Source organism: Fonsecaea monophora (genome assembly GCF_001642475.1).
Source record: "Fonsecaea monophora strain CBS 269.37 chromosome Unknown Scaff149, whole genome shotgun sequence".
In the NCBI taxonomy this organism is placed as follows: domain Eukaryota; kingdom Fungi; phylum Ascomycota; class Eurotiomycetes; order Chaetothyriales; family Herpotrichiellaceae; genus Fonsecaea; species Fonsecaea monophora.
In genome coordinates this window covers 47,077-61,599 of record NW_019174080.1, presented here as the reverse complement: position 1 = coordinate 61,599, position 14,523 = coordinate 47,077, and the positions used below count along the sequence as shown (strand labels likewise).

The 14,523-nt window shown below is 51.3% G+C and overlaps 5 protein-coding genes across 5 annotated transcripts; 1 reads left to right on the top strand and 4 right to left on the bottom strand.

The window, feature by feature from the left end:
• Positions 1-12: 12 nt before the first annotated feature.
• On the bottom strand, positions 13-1,394 carry AYO21_11231 (hypothetical protein; the record flags this gene model as incomplete). Its single annotated transcript, XM_022661127.1, has 2 exons — positions 13-1,189; positions 1,240-1,394. 2 exons carry the CDS (start codon positions 1,392-1,394, stop codon positions 13-15), a joined length of 1,332 nt encoding a protein of 443 aa, XP_022506587.1.
• A 1,102-nt stretch (positions 1,395-2,496) lies between these two features.
• Positions 2,497-5,064, top strand: AYO21_11230 (hypothetical protein; the record flags this gene model as incomplete). Its single annotated transcript, XM_022661126.1, has 1 exon — positions 2,497-5,064. One exon carries the CDS (start codon positions 2,497-2,499, stop codon positions 5,062-5,064), a length of 2,568 nt encoding a protein of 855 aa, XP_022506586.1.
• Positions 5,065-5,740: 676 nt separating this feature from the next.
• On the bottom strand, positions 5,741-7,734 carry AYO21_11229 (hypothetical protein; the record flags this gene model as incomplete). Its single annotated transcript, XM_022661125.1, has 3 exons — positions 5,741-6,327; positions 6,401-6,984; positions 7,055-7,734. 3 exons carry the CDS (start codon positions 7,732-7,734, stop codon positions 5,741-5,743), a joined length of 1,851 nt encoding a protein of 616 aa, XP_022506585.1.
• Positions 7,735-8,724: 990 nt separating this feature from the next.
• AYO21_11228 (hypothetical protein) lies at positions 8,725-10,219 on the bottom strand (the record flags this gene model as incomplete). Its single annotated transcript, XM_022661124.1, has 2 exons — positions 8,725-9,692; positions 9,745-10,219. 2 exons carry the CDS (start codon positions 10,217-10,219, stop codon positions 8,725-8,727), a joined length of 1,443 nt encoding a protein of 480 aa, XP_022506584.1.
• Positions 10,220-11,118: 899 nt separating this feature from the next.
• AYO21_11227 (hypothetical protein) lies at positions 11,119-14,036 on the bottom strand (the record flags this gene model as incomplete). Its single annotated transcript, XM_022661123.1, has 4 exons — positions 11,119-11,677; positions 11,910-12,092; positions 12,604-12,821; positions 12,876-14,036. 4 exons carry the CDS (start codon positions 14,034-14,036, stop codon positions 11,119-11,121), a joined length of 2,121 nt encoding a protein of 706 aa, XP_022506583.1.
• Between the last annotated feature and the right edge of the window lie 487 nt (positions 14,037-14,523).

Below are 14,523 nucleotides of genomic sequence, written 5' to 3'. Positions count from 1 at the left end.
TGAGTGTTTCAATCATTTCGGAAACTCTCCCAGAAGTTTCTCAACATCCTTCTCTGAGGCATCAGGCTGGGCTTCTTCTGCCTCGTCTTCTTCAGGCTTGAAGTTCGCGACCAACTCGGCGAACTCGTCTTTGTCTTCTATTCCTCCATTTTGTCCATCAACAAGTGATGTTACCGTGTCCCTTGTCCTGAAAAGCCTTGACAGCTTTTGCTCGCCGTGATGTTGCCACCATTGCCGACTTTTGTCTTTGGCAGAGACAAGAGAATATGCATTGTCTGAGCTTGGCGCGAAGGAGCAATAGACAGAGCTGAACAACTCATCTGCAGTCAGGTCATGACCTTGTCGCACGCTGTTGGCCTCGAGGGCTGCTTTGAAGTCATTGTTACTGGGCGTCGGCAGTACCTTCCTCCTATCCTGTTGTGGTTGGGTACTTGTGGTAGAATATGAGAGCCATGAACTCGTAGCCAATCTCGCAAACTTGTAGTCGTGCTTGTTCTGGGGCAGATTCTCTGTCCGGCTAGAGTTTGGAATGAATTCCAGATTGTTGCCTCTCGCCACGTCCCTTGCCGTGTGCGGCAGATCTAGAGGCTTGACTCGGCCGATCGGACGAAAGACTGTCCCGAACGACCTCTTTTCTTGCTTCTTCGTTGCATCTTGATCTCCACCCAATGACGAGAAGTCTGTAAGTTCGAATCCGTTAGGTAGCCTTGAGCCTTCAGTCTCGGGTATAACAGCTGTACAGTCGTTTCCGGGTTGTTGGGGAACCTGGAGGCCCGAGAAGAGAATCTGGACACCACCGTTGACTTGGCTGCGCAGAGAGAGGAACTGTTTGGAATTTGAACTGATCAAGTCCGCCCCCGGGAAGTCTTCACTTTTGATTTTGGCGACTTCTGAAGACTCAGTTTCATACTTGTCGAGCACATTTATTAGCGTTGATAATTGCCCTTGGACATCGGTTTCGACGTTGCCATTCTGTGTTGTAGCGGATATATCGGTGACCAGGGCATCTTGAACATTTCGGATATCTTCTTTCAGGGCGCGGAAAGAGTCATATGAGCCCGTCAAAATGCGATCCTCGATAGTATCGTTGGCGGATTCTGACTTGACAAGGCGGGCCCGTTTGATGTCAGGTGCTCCGGACTTCGATGAAGATAAAGGGTACTTGAGAAGCGACGGAGTGGTGTCATGTCTATACCGCGTATTAGTAGTCTGTCACATACGTGGAACAGCTAAACGTACTTGCGAAGAACTCGCAGGACATCTTGTAAGGTCGATTGTAGAGCAGTGTCTTTTGGCGCAACTTCGGGGGAAACCGTGCGCTTCCGCTTACCCAGGTGCGATGCGGAAACCGTACTAGTATCTTCGTGCTTTGCGATGCCGTTGACTTCGGCCATACTGGGAAAACGTCGTGATGAATTTGAGGAGCCCCGTTGTGATGGTGTTGGCGGGCGACGAGCCGGAGTGGACTAACCCAACCACATGCAATTTTGATGTATATCGCGATATTAGTCTCTTAACATGGTTCAGACCCTTGATGTGAACAAACGACGCGCGACTTTTTGTTTTGTAACAGGTTGGCTGGTGTAATAGTCTCGACACTGGCAGAAGAAAAGGGAGCGATGAGGGGGTTGTCCACACGCGCTGCGGACTTGCAGGATGACTGGTACAGGAACGCAACGAGAGGAATGGTAAACCGAGTTCGGCCGGATGCAATAGAGTAAGCCACCAGGAGCTGCTTGGCTGTGGATCGCGAGATGAATCTACCTGACTGTGTTTTTTTTTCGCTGCGGACGCTCCGAATCTGAAGTCGATGCAGTTTGACTGCGATCGACTGACAGCCGCAGTTGGCCGTTGGCTTGGCGCGCCTGCGTGCCTTCGCTTTGATCTTCGCTGTACCGAGTACAGCTCGCCTTTCAACTCTTGATCGAATTTGAATAGGAACGATGCTCGCTTCGGCATCTTAATCCACGTCTATCACGCTCAGCTCTTCTCTTCCTGAGGTTCTCAATTGCTTCTCCGCTGAAGCATCAATGGATGCTCAGCGTCCACCGTGTTCGTCTTCCGACCGGAAGGCCTCTTGCCTTCTCTTTCCTGCACCTACAGTTTCGCACCAGAGCTGCTCGATATCATTTCCAAACCCGACATTACGGAAGTCGGGCCGCAGGCACAAAGTCTGATACTCCAACGCCGGTTGTATCGGATTTTCTAGCTCACCAACAAGCGCTGTTCCCTACCGAATTCTCTGAGTTTTCCGAGTACATCAAACAAGATGGCGGGAGCTGTTCCAGCAGCCGCCAGAATCCTCAAAAGGCGGCAGAGAGTCACACAGAAGACATAGAGGCGGATCACAGTCGCACGTCCGAACCTCAAACGGATCGTCCACAACGCTGGTCACCGCTTCGCCGACGTTTGGATCGAATTCTATCCTTGTTTCTTCCCTCTCATCCCAGACGGAACAGGGTTGACCTGTCCTATACCAATGTCCTCCACTGGCAGATGAGCAGCCGGAACGTGGGCGAACAAGCTACCACGACATTCAGAAGCTCAACCTTTCTACGCAAACTTCTCCTCGATTACCTTCAGAATATCGCCCCCCTTTTGCATGGTGCTCAGGACGACGAGAAGCTCTTGTCTGCTTTAGGAACTACTTTTCCTCATGAATCCTTGAGAACTCTGGAGAATCTCGGCTACGACATTACTGATATCGCAACTTGGGCGTGGATTTTCTCGTCGGACAACGTTGACCTTGCCTTTACGAAGTACCTTATCCTGGCGCAAAAAGTACGTGAATCTGGACAAGGTCGGATACCGAAGTTCGTGTTCTTACAACTCCTTCGCGCGGAAAATATCAGTCCTTTTGCCCTGAAGGGATTCATAAAAAGTATTTTAGCCGATTTACAAATCTGTTTGGAAGCCAAGGAGTATCTTGGCTGGTCTTGGGTTACAAGAGTGTGCCTAGTTGTTCGGTTACTGCGACATGCTCGGTCAGTGGCACCCGAGTGCTTCGAGGATATCAGTGTTGTCATCAAGCACCTTTTCTCGGACTACTACAGTGTTCATCCTCGTTCACTCGAGGGTCCGGAGTTGTTGCGCCTTTCCCACATCTACAATCGCTTCTTATCATTAATATCTCTGGCTCCTTACAAAACACCCTACAATGCATATCTTTCACAGCAAAATGCGCAACTCTCACTCGTCCGTCAAATGTTCGAGTTCTCCCCACAGCTGCTACTGACGCGTGAGGGCTATCGCGCTTTGATTGCAGTCCAACTACTGCATCCCAAAACGGGGCAGGAACGTTCCTGGGCTGAGGCCAAGTCTCTATCTTGGCCCCCTTGGCGTCATATCAAGTCAGGAATTGAACAGGATCTCGAATATCCTGGGAAGGAGAGCCGTGTTATCAAACTATTGCAACGAATGAAGACAGCAGGGTACTCTCATGGCGACTGGGAAAGGAGCGCTGCTGTTCTAGCAGGGTGGGATACGGACAGAAGCCCTACTATTCAAACTCGCGCCATACTGATGCGCCAACGACGGCCGTGGCTTCTGTTACAGGGCTTTGGGAAGCAGGAAGAAAGTGAAACCAGCGACCCACCGGAACTTTGGGCGGCGCGCATTCGAGCCACAAGAACAAAGCGAGAGGCATGGGCATCCTTTTGTTCCTACGAGAAATCCAAACCCGCCTCCCAAACACACTATCAACCATATTTTGCGATGCTGGAGAAACTCCTCAATTCAAGTATTCAGCCAGATTCTACGCTAGGCTGGAAATACCTCGCAGGTGATGTCAAAGAACCATTTGAAGTCTCGGAAAATCCCCGAGAGGTCATTTATGTTGAGACTGAGGTTCCCTCGGTGGATGAATTCTATGAGCACATGCTGCGGGCCGGGGTCAAACCAGCTGGTCATCTTCTTGCGAGCCTTTTGAACCACTCTGTGAAGCTTGAAACTGGATTTGGGTACGTTCAAGCTAGCCGATGGGATGAAGTCACAAAAGACGTGCTCCGCCACGCAGAGAAATACCCAGCTTCCGTTATTCGGGACAGTTTGAACAAAATCCCCAGGTCCACTTTGGCTGCCTTCATTGCGCTTATGTGCAAGAGCGGACCCAATGATTCACTAGTATTTCGTGACATTGGAAGGATGGACTTTGCTATGGACCAATTAGTCAAGAGAAATCATCAAGATGTGCCTGCTTTGACATACGCGTCGCAACTGCTGTTCGCTGCAGGCATCACAGACATGCGCGTCTGGAACGCCTTTGTAGAAGGGGCTTCGGTGAGCATCGGAAAATCACCGGCAAATTACAAAGGTGCCGCAGCTAGAGCAGCTGTGTGGCGCCGCTTGAGAAGGATTCTTTCCCCTGAGGAGAAGAGTCTTGACATCCATCCTGACCTCGACACCTTCCGCCATTTGACAAAGACGCTGAACATGATGTTGAGGGACGTGAACATGCGCATCCCACCACAAAATCTTGGCTCCCTTTCAAAGTCGACGTTCGCTCGAGCAATCTATGGTCGCATGACAGCCTTTCTTCCTGGGCGTGAACGTACGCTCCTTGTCGTACCTGACTTGGAGGATCTCAAACTCATGATCAGCATCCTAGTGTCTGTTCATGACATCCGTGGCTTGCTTGTGCTTTTGAGATGGGTCAATGAGCATGCCATGGTGTTTGGGACAGAGAACATTGCCTCCGAATCCGAGTCTCAGAACACAGCGCACCTAAACCCGTCTCCGCTCCGTGATGTACTCTGTGCCATCAGACTCTTCCTCGAGGGTAGCTTATTGAGTCTTGCCAATTCTTCATGCGGAGGAGATGGTGGCATGAGGTTTGAGAGTCCTTTGCCAAGTGATGGCCGTGATGTCTGGGAAGCACGGGAGCACTGTCGCGAGCTGGGCTGGCCGACAGACGACGAGGTCAGGGATTTTCTTGCTCGCGAAGTGAAGTGGGTGGAGAGAGTCCGGCGCAATGCGGAATTGACAGCTCGCCGGAAGGCTATGGCCAGTAGGAAAGCGCGGACCATGCAAAGAGACGAGGTGGCTGTTGAGATGACTGTTGCATAAATAGAGCACCAAGACCGCGAAGAAAGTCCACCGAGTTTTGAGCAATGGCTACCAAATGATTGATAGCATGAATTGAAATTGAATTTAAGCTGGAGATTCTATCGGCCTCTGCTGGAGCCTATTTCCTCGAACTTGCACCTCTATCATGGACGCATGCCACATGTCTGGTTCCATGATCTCGAGGTGTTTTCATAAGCTAGTGTCATTTGTCATTTGTCATTTCCGAGCCCTCCTTGAAAGCCTTCCCCCCGCTATGCCAAGTATTTATTAAGTGGTATGTATAATCAAAAAGTGGCCTCCCTTCATTCCCCTGCTTGCTTGCCTGCTTGAGCCTTTCTCACAAGTCCCCACCGGCATAGTGAGATATACATTATCAACATCATTACCATCGAGTCCTGGTCTAGGAAAGACAAGCCGGGGTGTGCTGAGATTACGTGACGAGACGATAGAAACTCCGTCCGTGCCGAACGAATGTAAAGAGAAAGAAAAGGAAGAAAGGGGTGCCATCTCCTTTTGTGGAATCCCGGTTGTCCATCCACGTCTCTAGTCCGTACTTTGCGGCACTTCAAGTTGGGAAGTAAAAGGGCAACAGGGTAAAAACCCAGCTACAGAGACCCCATGAAACCCACTCACGCCATCGTAATCAATCCTTGAGAAGGATCTCTTTCCATGTAGATTAGCTCATGGCAAATTTGGATCTCGCACGCAGAGACGCGCCAAAGTACCAGAGCGCCCAGATGCCGATGACACCGCCGCAGAGCAGGCCGCCGAGCACGCTGATGCCTCGACCGATACCCAGATTGACGTACAGTGGGTGCGCGTAGATGATGCTCCCGGCAGCCAGAGCAGACCTGCATAGATCATTTGCTGCAAAGAGAGAGGCGGCATATTGTGGGTAGGTGAGTGGCAGGTACATGAAGATGCACTGGAAGAGTATGAAGGCGCCCACGGCGTAGAACGTGATGCCGATAATGGACACGATCCAGTGGATATGTGGCGTGGATGTCCAGCCGAACCAAAACATTCCTGCGGGCAAGAGCGTGGTGGCGAAAAGAGCTGGCACAAGACGGTGTTCTTGGGCACGAAGGCCGTTCTTCTTGATGTCGGGTTCGAGGTAGAAGTACACGTACGACACATAGATGAGAGTCCCGATGGCGCAGCCGACGACGATGCAGACAAAGACAACACCCAGTTCGCCAATGTTGAAGCCGTACATCCCGACATAGACAAGGGGGAAAGCCTCGAAGAAGGAGTAGTAAATCCCTGTTCCGAGCGCATTAGTCACAATGTGCATTCTGCATGTGGTTGGGCAGCAAAGTGTAAGGGAGGGACTCACCATATATCAGGCTCGTGTAGACATTCGTAAAGAAGACTGCGGGATCCTTCAAGAAGATCTCAATGGGCTTCCACATCTGCTCTATCGCGACCTTGGAGAATGACATGGTTCCTTGGTCGATCTCTCCTTGGCTCTTCAAGTTCGGATTGCCCGTCAGTTTTCGGAGACGTTGTGCGCGGCGCAAGAGGATGTTGTTGGCGGAGGTTTCGGGCATGGAGAGAAACATGAGGACAAAGATTGGGGACGACATCCAAAGGACTTCCCACAATGCCCAGCGCCAGCCTTCTACAACAACCGAAAAGCCCGACAAAAGGGGCCCCAGCGCAGGCGCACAAAATGCTGCAGCGACCCATGCCGTAAGAGCATAGGGAAGTTTCAAGAGGCCGTACATGTCGCCCATGGATGCGCCACCGGTAGCGAGACAAGGGCTCCCCATGAAACCGGTCAGGAATCGCAGCACGAGCAAAGATGCGTAGCTATTTGCTAGTGCGGTAGGCACGCAAAGGATCACAAAGAGGCCGAAGGAGATGATGTAGGGAATATTTCGCCCAATGGCCGGGAGCTCGGAGAGGGGGGAGAAGATCCTGAATCAAACCATGTGAGCATCGTGAACAACACACAGGCGTTGGAGGGGACATGCAGGATCAAACTTACATGGGGCCAAAGCCATACCCCAGGACATACATGCTCAGTCCCAAGCTTGCTTTACTCTGTCCCACGCCAAATTTTGCCATCACCTGAGGTTCAGCCGAGGTGTAGATAGCACTGGCAGAGTACACCGCGAAGGTATACATAAAGATGAGAAAGGAAACCCAGACTTTCTTCCAGCTTCCCCAATTCTGGGGGTTTGCTGGATCATCAGTGGTGTACCAGTCCACCAGGATGATGCCGTCCGCGGTTCGCTGAGGGGCGATAACGCTGCTTTGTCGACGCTCGATGGCCTCTTCTTGTTCAACTTCGAATCGTTCCCGAGAATATGGCAGTGTCTGTTCTCTGGTCCTCGTCCGCGTGGTAACAACTGTGAACTCTCCTCGAGCAGCGGAGTTGGCTGTTGGAATAGTACTCAGGTTTCGAGCTTCGATATCCTCACGATTTGTATGTGGCTGTTCGCGAGAAACAGGATGCGGACTGGTGGTATGGCTGGTGTGGCGACTGACATCCACATCTGGGGTAGACTCGATCTCCTTTTCTTTTTCATTCACAGTGGCCTGTTCCCATGGGATGGAGAAGCCGGGGTCTTGTTCTGGAAAAGCAAAGAATCTGCCTTTGGTTATCCAATTGATTGCTTGCCCCAAAGGTGCGTCTTGGATCGCATCCAGAATTGCTTTCGTCATGTTGATAGTTACGTCTCGTGAGGATTGATTTGGGCAACAAGGAAAGTCGAACCAGGGATGAAGACGAACGGATTGGAAAAGACCAGCAGCAGGTTCCCTTCTTATTGGGATGGTACAACTTCAGGCCTTCTTTTAGCGTTGCAGACCCCCATACTATACCTGTGCTTAATCATGCAGGGAACGATATTTGACCGACGTTGTGTAGCTTATGATGCGCCCGTAGGAAAAGTGGACATCTGGAGAGCCTGCAGCGCAACAGGGCTCTTGTATTGGGCAGGATGATTAGTCGAGCCAGGGTTGAAGCATTTCCACCATACAATACCGAATTGTCAGCAACTGAGACTCGAAGCATTGGCATCGCTGTTGGTTGTAGCGGCCCGACCACTACTGCCGTAAGGAGAAAAATGTAATCGTGGTAGAGGACCAGACGAGGCTGCTGTACCCAGTAGCTGAATCTAGTAGTAGTTGGCGCCCCTTGCGGAAGAAACCAGCCGAGCAAATGCGACAGAGATGGATGAGTCACCTCACACCATGATAAACCAATCTAGAACCCCACAGGCCCTTTGGTCGTTAGATTTCCTCGGACTGAGCGGATTGGTAGACCTGCAACCCTTGCCGCTTGAATAGGTATATGTCACATGCGATTTAGGGGAGAGGCGCATTTCAGTTACTGATCTTACATAACCGTGGTGCCGCGGTGGCCCAGTCGGGCGAATGGCGCGCCGGTCTCATCCACACCCGCCACGTTTGTTGGATATCCATATCTTCTTTGTCAGCGAGGCTCGTTTGCGACGTCAGAGTGTATCAGTGAGCTGTGTGCCTGATTGGCAGTCTATTCTGCGTCCCGGATTCGGGCATTTTGACAACTGGATCTTTTCTGTTCAGGCCTGGTACCTCAAGTTTGATGTTTAATCAACAACCAAGAAATTTCCAGCTCGGGTTTTGATGAGCCAAGGAGCACTGTAGTAATATTGGTCCGTCTCCAGTTGTTCATCTCGCAGCCGACTCCCACAGTGTGAAGTATTTTGGCTTGTCCTCTGTGAATAAATATGGTGGGATGAATCCGTTAGGCAAAGCCACCATTTCAATTTCAAGCCTCACACCGGCCTTTTGGAAAACGGGTTGCAGTTCTCTGCATTTTTCGACCATCAGACGCTGTGCGAGTACAACCTGGTTGATTTGTTCCTCCGTTTCTCCATCCTCGGACACGGTCAATCTAGGCTCGTCGTCTTCTCTGTAATATTCATATGAATATACCAAGTTACTGAGAAGTTGTACTCCATGCTTCGCTTTGTCGGTCACGATACATGTTTCGAAAGGAAACCAAACCCGTCGCCGAGCGTGAAACGGTGGTCGATCGCCCAATGGAATACCAAACACTTTGAGAGTCTCGAGGTTCGGCGGGAGTCTGCGCCACGTGGCGTGATCGCACACGGCTCGTACCCTGATCAGGTTGACTGTCCGCACATCGAGGTCAAGTTGCTTGAGAGCACGGAAGGCTGATAGATTGAGATGTTGGCCGGGGTGGCTGAATGGTTGATGAGATGGTCTCGAGTATCCCAGGCTCAAAGACAAGTGCTCAAGCGAGCGGGTACAGTGCTTGGCTATGGCATCCACAAAGGTCCCGGGTGATACGTTGCCGTGCATGCGACTGTTCCTAGTAAACATGCCGTCATAGCGAATGCCTTCACTAATCTTGAGCGATTTCAATGCTCGAGGGAAACTCAACAGAATTTCCAAGGTAGGCGAGAAAATATCGCATTCTTCGAGATGTAGGTGTTCGAGGTTCGTCGATCTGACGAGTGCCGGGTCACCCTGGAATTGTCGCAGCAGTTGGTCGGGAAAGTCGGTGCTCGCGCACGACATTGTCAACGAGCGCAGATTCGGGTGCAAGAAGAGCATTGCGTATTTGGTCATAGAATAGATCTCCTTTAGACCGTCAACGAAGTGTAAGGTGCCTAAAATAGTGATCAGCTGGAGGATGAACACGATCGGGTCCAGAATACCTACAGTTTCGCAGATTGGGTAGGGCCCGCTCCACACTGTTGGGTATTGCCGCCGAAGCTGCCTCGAAGATGCGCTCATACCGGTCCTGCAGATTGACCCAGCCTACTCTCTCCTCGGGGAATTTCGCATTGCAGTCGGGCGTCTCGAGACACAGGTCTTGGAGGTTTCGCATCATGAAAATATGAGTTGGCAATGTGCTCAGGCCATGATCCTCCCCAAACTTAGTGGAGACGAGCAGCGAGCGAATCCATGAGATGCGGCGGGGATTTGCATATAGACTGGCTGACAGGGCAGAGGCTTGACGACCACTGACCACCTCAATTGTGTGATACAGGAAGGGCTCCGCCAGGTCGTCAAAGTGCTTGGAGACTAGAGTCGCGTTGCACAGGGTTCGGAAATCGAGGTAGCTGAAGATGTTAATCAGGACCTCATCGGGGAGGTGTAGTAATAGCAAGGCGGTCGGTGTCTGTGCGATCATGGTGGTGGTGAGTAAGACGAGGGAGTGGCCGGAGATGCAGGAGGTCAATTTGCCGTCATCAGAGCTCTCGCACTATCAAGATATTGGAATGATGGTCCGTTTGAAGTAAGAGATGTGTACAGAGTCAGAAAACATGAAGAGTAAGATGCCGGACGTGATTGATGATGATCACATGTTGTTCGAAGAAGGGGGCCAGCAAGGTGACAAGGTGAATCAGATCCAAGACCTTTTGAAGGGGTGAACGATGTCATCGCTGCCTCAGGCTAGAGTGAGTGTCAGAGTGTCACTTGGCCAGACTGGCTGGCACTCCGCCACTGGGTGCAGCTTCCGCCTCGCCGCCCAACTGGCCCCATGAATTTAGCTAAACCTGCTCTACTAGCGAATACTTTAGCCCTATAGTCCACTAGTCTCTCGCCTGGGGCCTAGGGTTAAACCCCCCGGGGTTGATTTTGACACGCGAGCGATGCACGCGATGTTCTAAGCGTCCTTGGAATTCGACATCAATGTATTTTTGAATTGCTGCTGCAATATTGCAGTCTACGGCAACTCTGTTTCGTGAGCCAACTCTAGTCACTGGACTCGTAATTGCGCCAACGGACTCCCGTATTCTGCAACCATTAATCATGATTCTCCTTTTCATCTCCAGGCAAATGAACGTCATCCACGGTTGATAAGCCCATCGAGACTGTTACCGAGTTCAAGAGACGTTCGTCAACTCCTGGACGAACATAGCGTCATTCGACAGGGGGACGGCCTCGACTAGGACGCTACCAGAGCCTCATCGCTCCTGGGCAGCATGTGGAAGCCACAATAACCCACAGCTATTTGGATGACCAAAAAGCTCCAGGTGCTGTGATTTCCTGGCCTGGATGTCGTCAACAAAAACTTCGCTCTGTATCTCAAGCGGGCGCCTCATAGCCTCTCCTAAACACTCGACCAAACATATCCACTCCAACCCTTTCACCTTTTGTCTCACTCTTGGCTTCGTTTTCTGCGTTCGCTGGAATGTCTACCTGTTGTCCAGTGACCCTCCAGCCGCAGGCTGTTTGGGCAAACTTTGTCAACGCATCCCCCCTCAAATCCAGCCATCCGCTCAATACACTGAGGTCGATTTGTCGAAAGGTCTTTCCCACCTCTCCCGCGATACGTATTCTCACCAAGTCTTCGAATCCAACGACGTCGGCGTAGAGATCTGAGTAAAGGTCGTCTGACTCTAGCGTAGACCAAAATGCCTCGTACTGAGCGGACTCGAGCAGGGTGTTTAGTCGGGTGAGCTTTTGTATTGATTCAGTGAGATCCGTGGTGGGGATCGAGGTGTTGCCAGGGCTGTAGGGGATAGTCGAGGGAGGGAGAAGCGCAAGGCAGAGGGAGAAAGATGGTGAGGGGAAGACGGTCAGCGCTTTGACAAGGATGTTTGTCGCAGTCTCGGGGTGTAGGAGTTGAGGATTGAATTGGTATCTATTACAGTCCAGGTTAGCATGTCGGTCGCTGCATTACCAAAACCGGTTTGACTTGAGGCTCTCCAAAGTATGAGATGGCATCAGATAGAGCTAATAATACAACTCTCCATAGTTCCCGAGGGACAAGTCAGGTAATAGGAAACGTGGTATGAAAATTCTCTTCATCATGTGAAATCGCCGGGGCTTTTTTTTAGGAGGGTGGCTAGCTGCCAGCACACGGGACTCCTTACAGTTTGAGCAGAGCGAGACTTGCGTATGCGTCAAAGAACTTTTCCTCGCACTGCTGGTTGACGTATTCCTGGAAAGTGGTCGTCGTCTCAGGGTTATAGCGGTTGAGGCCGTTCAGGATCTCGTCAATGTGCGCAGGCCTCTCCTTGCATTTATCGAAGGCGTAACCCATCTTGTCGAGGCTGCTGCGACGCAAATCAAAGGTACTTGTATCGGGACAGGATTTTTGATTCCAGATTGAAAACACGCGGGGGTGATTGAGCAACCTCTGTTTCTTGACCGAAATTAATATGTGCTGCTGAAGAATTATTTCATTGCCCAAGTGCGCACTGCGTCTCCGCAGTCGTCCCAATTCGAGACACAGACTTGCCGCCCTAGAGGATGAGGTACTAGCGCAGCAACTATCCCAAAGCAGCGGGTTTTACGCAATTCTTCCAGCTGGGAGAGGCTCTTCGAAGCCCTGAATTTCGTCAATGTTGGAATCAACTATGCTATGGCATCGGTTCGCATGTTTTATGTGCCTGCCCTTTCCAGTAATATACAAACACACCGGAAGCAGCCCAGACCGTGAAATTTGTGTGTCCAAACTCTAAAAAAATAGAGACATAGATCATGAATGGCACAGATCCCCTCCGAGACCCTCATCTCAGTTCTGGCGCCGTACCCAAGAAACCCTCTTGATATCATGTTACTAACCAAACTGCTGCACCAATGACAAGGGCTGCCATGAGGAGGGTGAGGATTCCTGCCCCAGCCTTGTCGCCCGTCGTGATATTGTCACGCAAGGCAGCAGGATTGGTTGGTGCCGTGGACCCGGCGTTCGGGTCACTCTTCGAGGTCGCGCCCGTCCTTGTGGATTTAGGCATCAGAGCTTGTGAGTTCAAAACACTGCCAATCACGGACAATGCAGCCATCTGGAGAGGAACATTAGTAACAGAAAAGAGATCGTCAAGTTTAGCAATTCATACCTGCTGTCCAACGCCAGTCGAGCCGTCCCAAGTGCTCGTGTACCACTGCATGCCGCACTCACGACCGTTGGCACCACCATCGCATTGTCCTGCAGCTGCCTGCGCACTGGCCTGGAGTTTCGGAATAATCTGGGGGGCTGTAGACGGCACGAGCAGACTGGTCACAGCCAACCATCTCGCCAAATATGCCTTGAAGCTCTTTTGATCCTGGTCGCACACCAGAGTCGATTCACATTGAATTTCCGACAAGATGTTGCCCCCGTATTGTGAGGGGAAGAACAATGTGAAGGTGCTGTTTAAGATAGTGTTGACTCGATCCTCCCAGACGGAACTACCATTTGTCAAGTTGTACATGTATGCGGAGCCCACGAGAAGGGTGCCGTAGTTATAGGTCCACACATATCTGGTCTGGTCTGTACAGTTGTTGTTTGAATCGGTGTTGTCCCAAATGTAGAGAACGCCGCTCGATGGATCCGTTTGCATCAGTGCACTGGTTTCCATCCAGTCATAGACCATGTTCGCCCAGTCGGCATAGCTTGAGTTGCCCGTCACATACGCGAGTCGTGCAGCGAGTTGGAAATTCCCTCCGTTAGACACAGCGTTCTTCAAATTCCACCCGGCGTTGAACTGGAACACCTGCCAATGGAAGCCACCACCGCAAGTATTAGTGTCCCACAAAGCCTTCTGATAGTTGAAGACGGCCTGAGCCAGCGACAACCACGACGGGGCGTCTTCTTCATCGGACTCTGGAAAGTTTGCTTCAACGGCATCCATGGCGGAAAAGGCCCAGAAAACCTGATCGTCGACACCCATACTCTTCGATTGGTTAGGTGGGTTGAAGTTGTTGTCAGGTCCACGCTGGAATTGCAGCGCCTGTGTCACCACAGGATTATACGAGGAGTCATTCGTGTACTGCCAATAGTGGATGAGCGAGCCAAACATTGCGCCAGCCTCCCACCAACAATAGATTGCCGGGTTGTTGGGATCGCAGCTCAAACCACCGGGTAAGAGTCCAGGAACTTGGCCCGTTTGGTTCCCGGTGTAGGAAGTCATCATGTCAAATGCCACTGACGAGGCAGCCGACGTCACACTGCTGGGATCATTGATATCGAGTGAAATGGCGAGTGCGCCAGGCACAAGGGCCAGAGGCAGGAGCCTCATGGCGTGTGAGTTGGAAGAAGATAACGAGAGTAAAGGCGGACAACCGACGGTGGTTGATGACGGTCAAACGGTGCCCCAGATTCGTCGCGCGTAAAAATATCTACAATGAGAATAGGCGAGGCGATTGAAATGGGCGCAAGCGATGGACGGGAATTCTAAGTCGACGCTGTGCCTGCACAGGCTCTCTTTCGGAAAATTCTGATGGTTGTAAGATGGAAAAGAATGGCGACGATTGTCTTGTTGTGGTGCGTCGAGATTGTTTGGATAAGACAAGAGAGTGAGAGTTCGAAAGGGCGACAAAGAAAGATAGCCCCAGTCGATCGATCCCTGACCCCCTAAAAAAAACTGGCCTACGCAAATGTTTTGGATCATGCGTCAAACGATTCCCAGTTTGAGCCGAGCGACCGTGTCTCAAAACTTGACCTCCACCCCGTTTGGTGGCCATTGTCCATCCTTCAGCGCAACATGGGCTCCACCGATGCCGAAG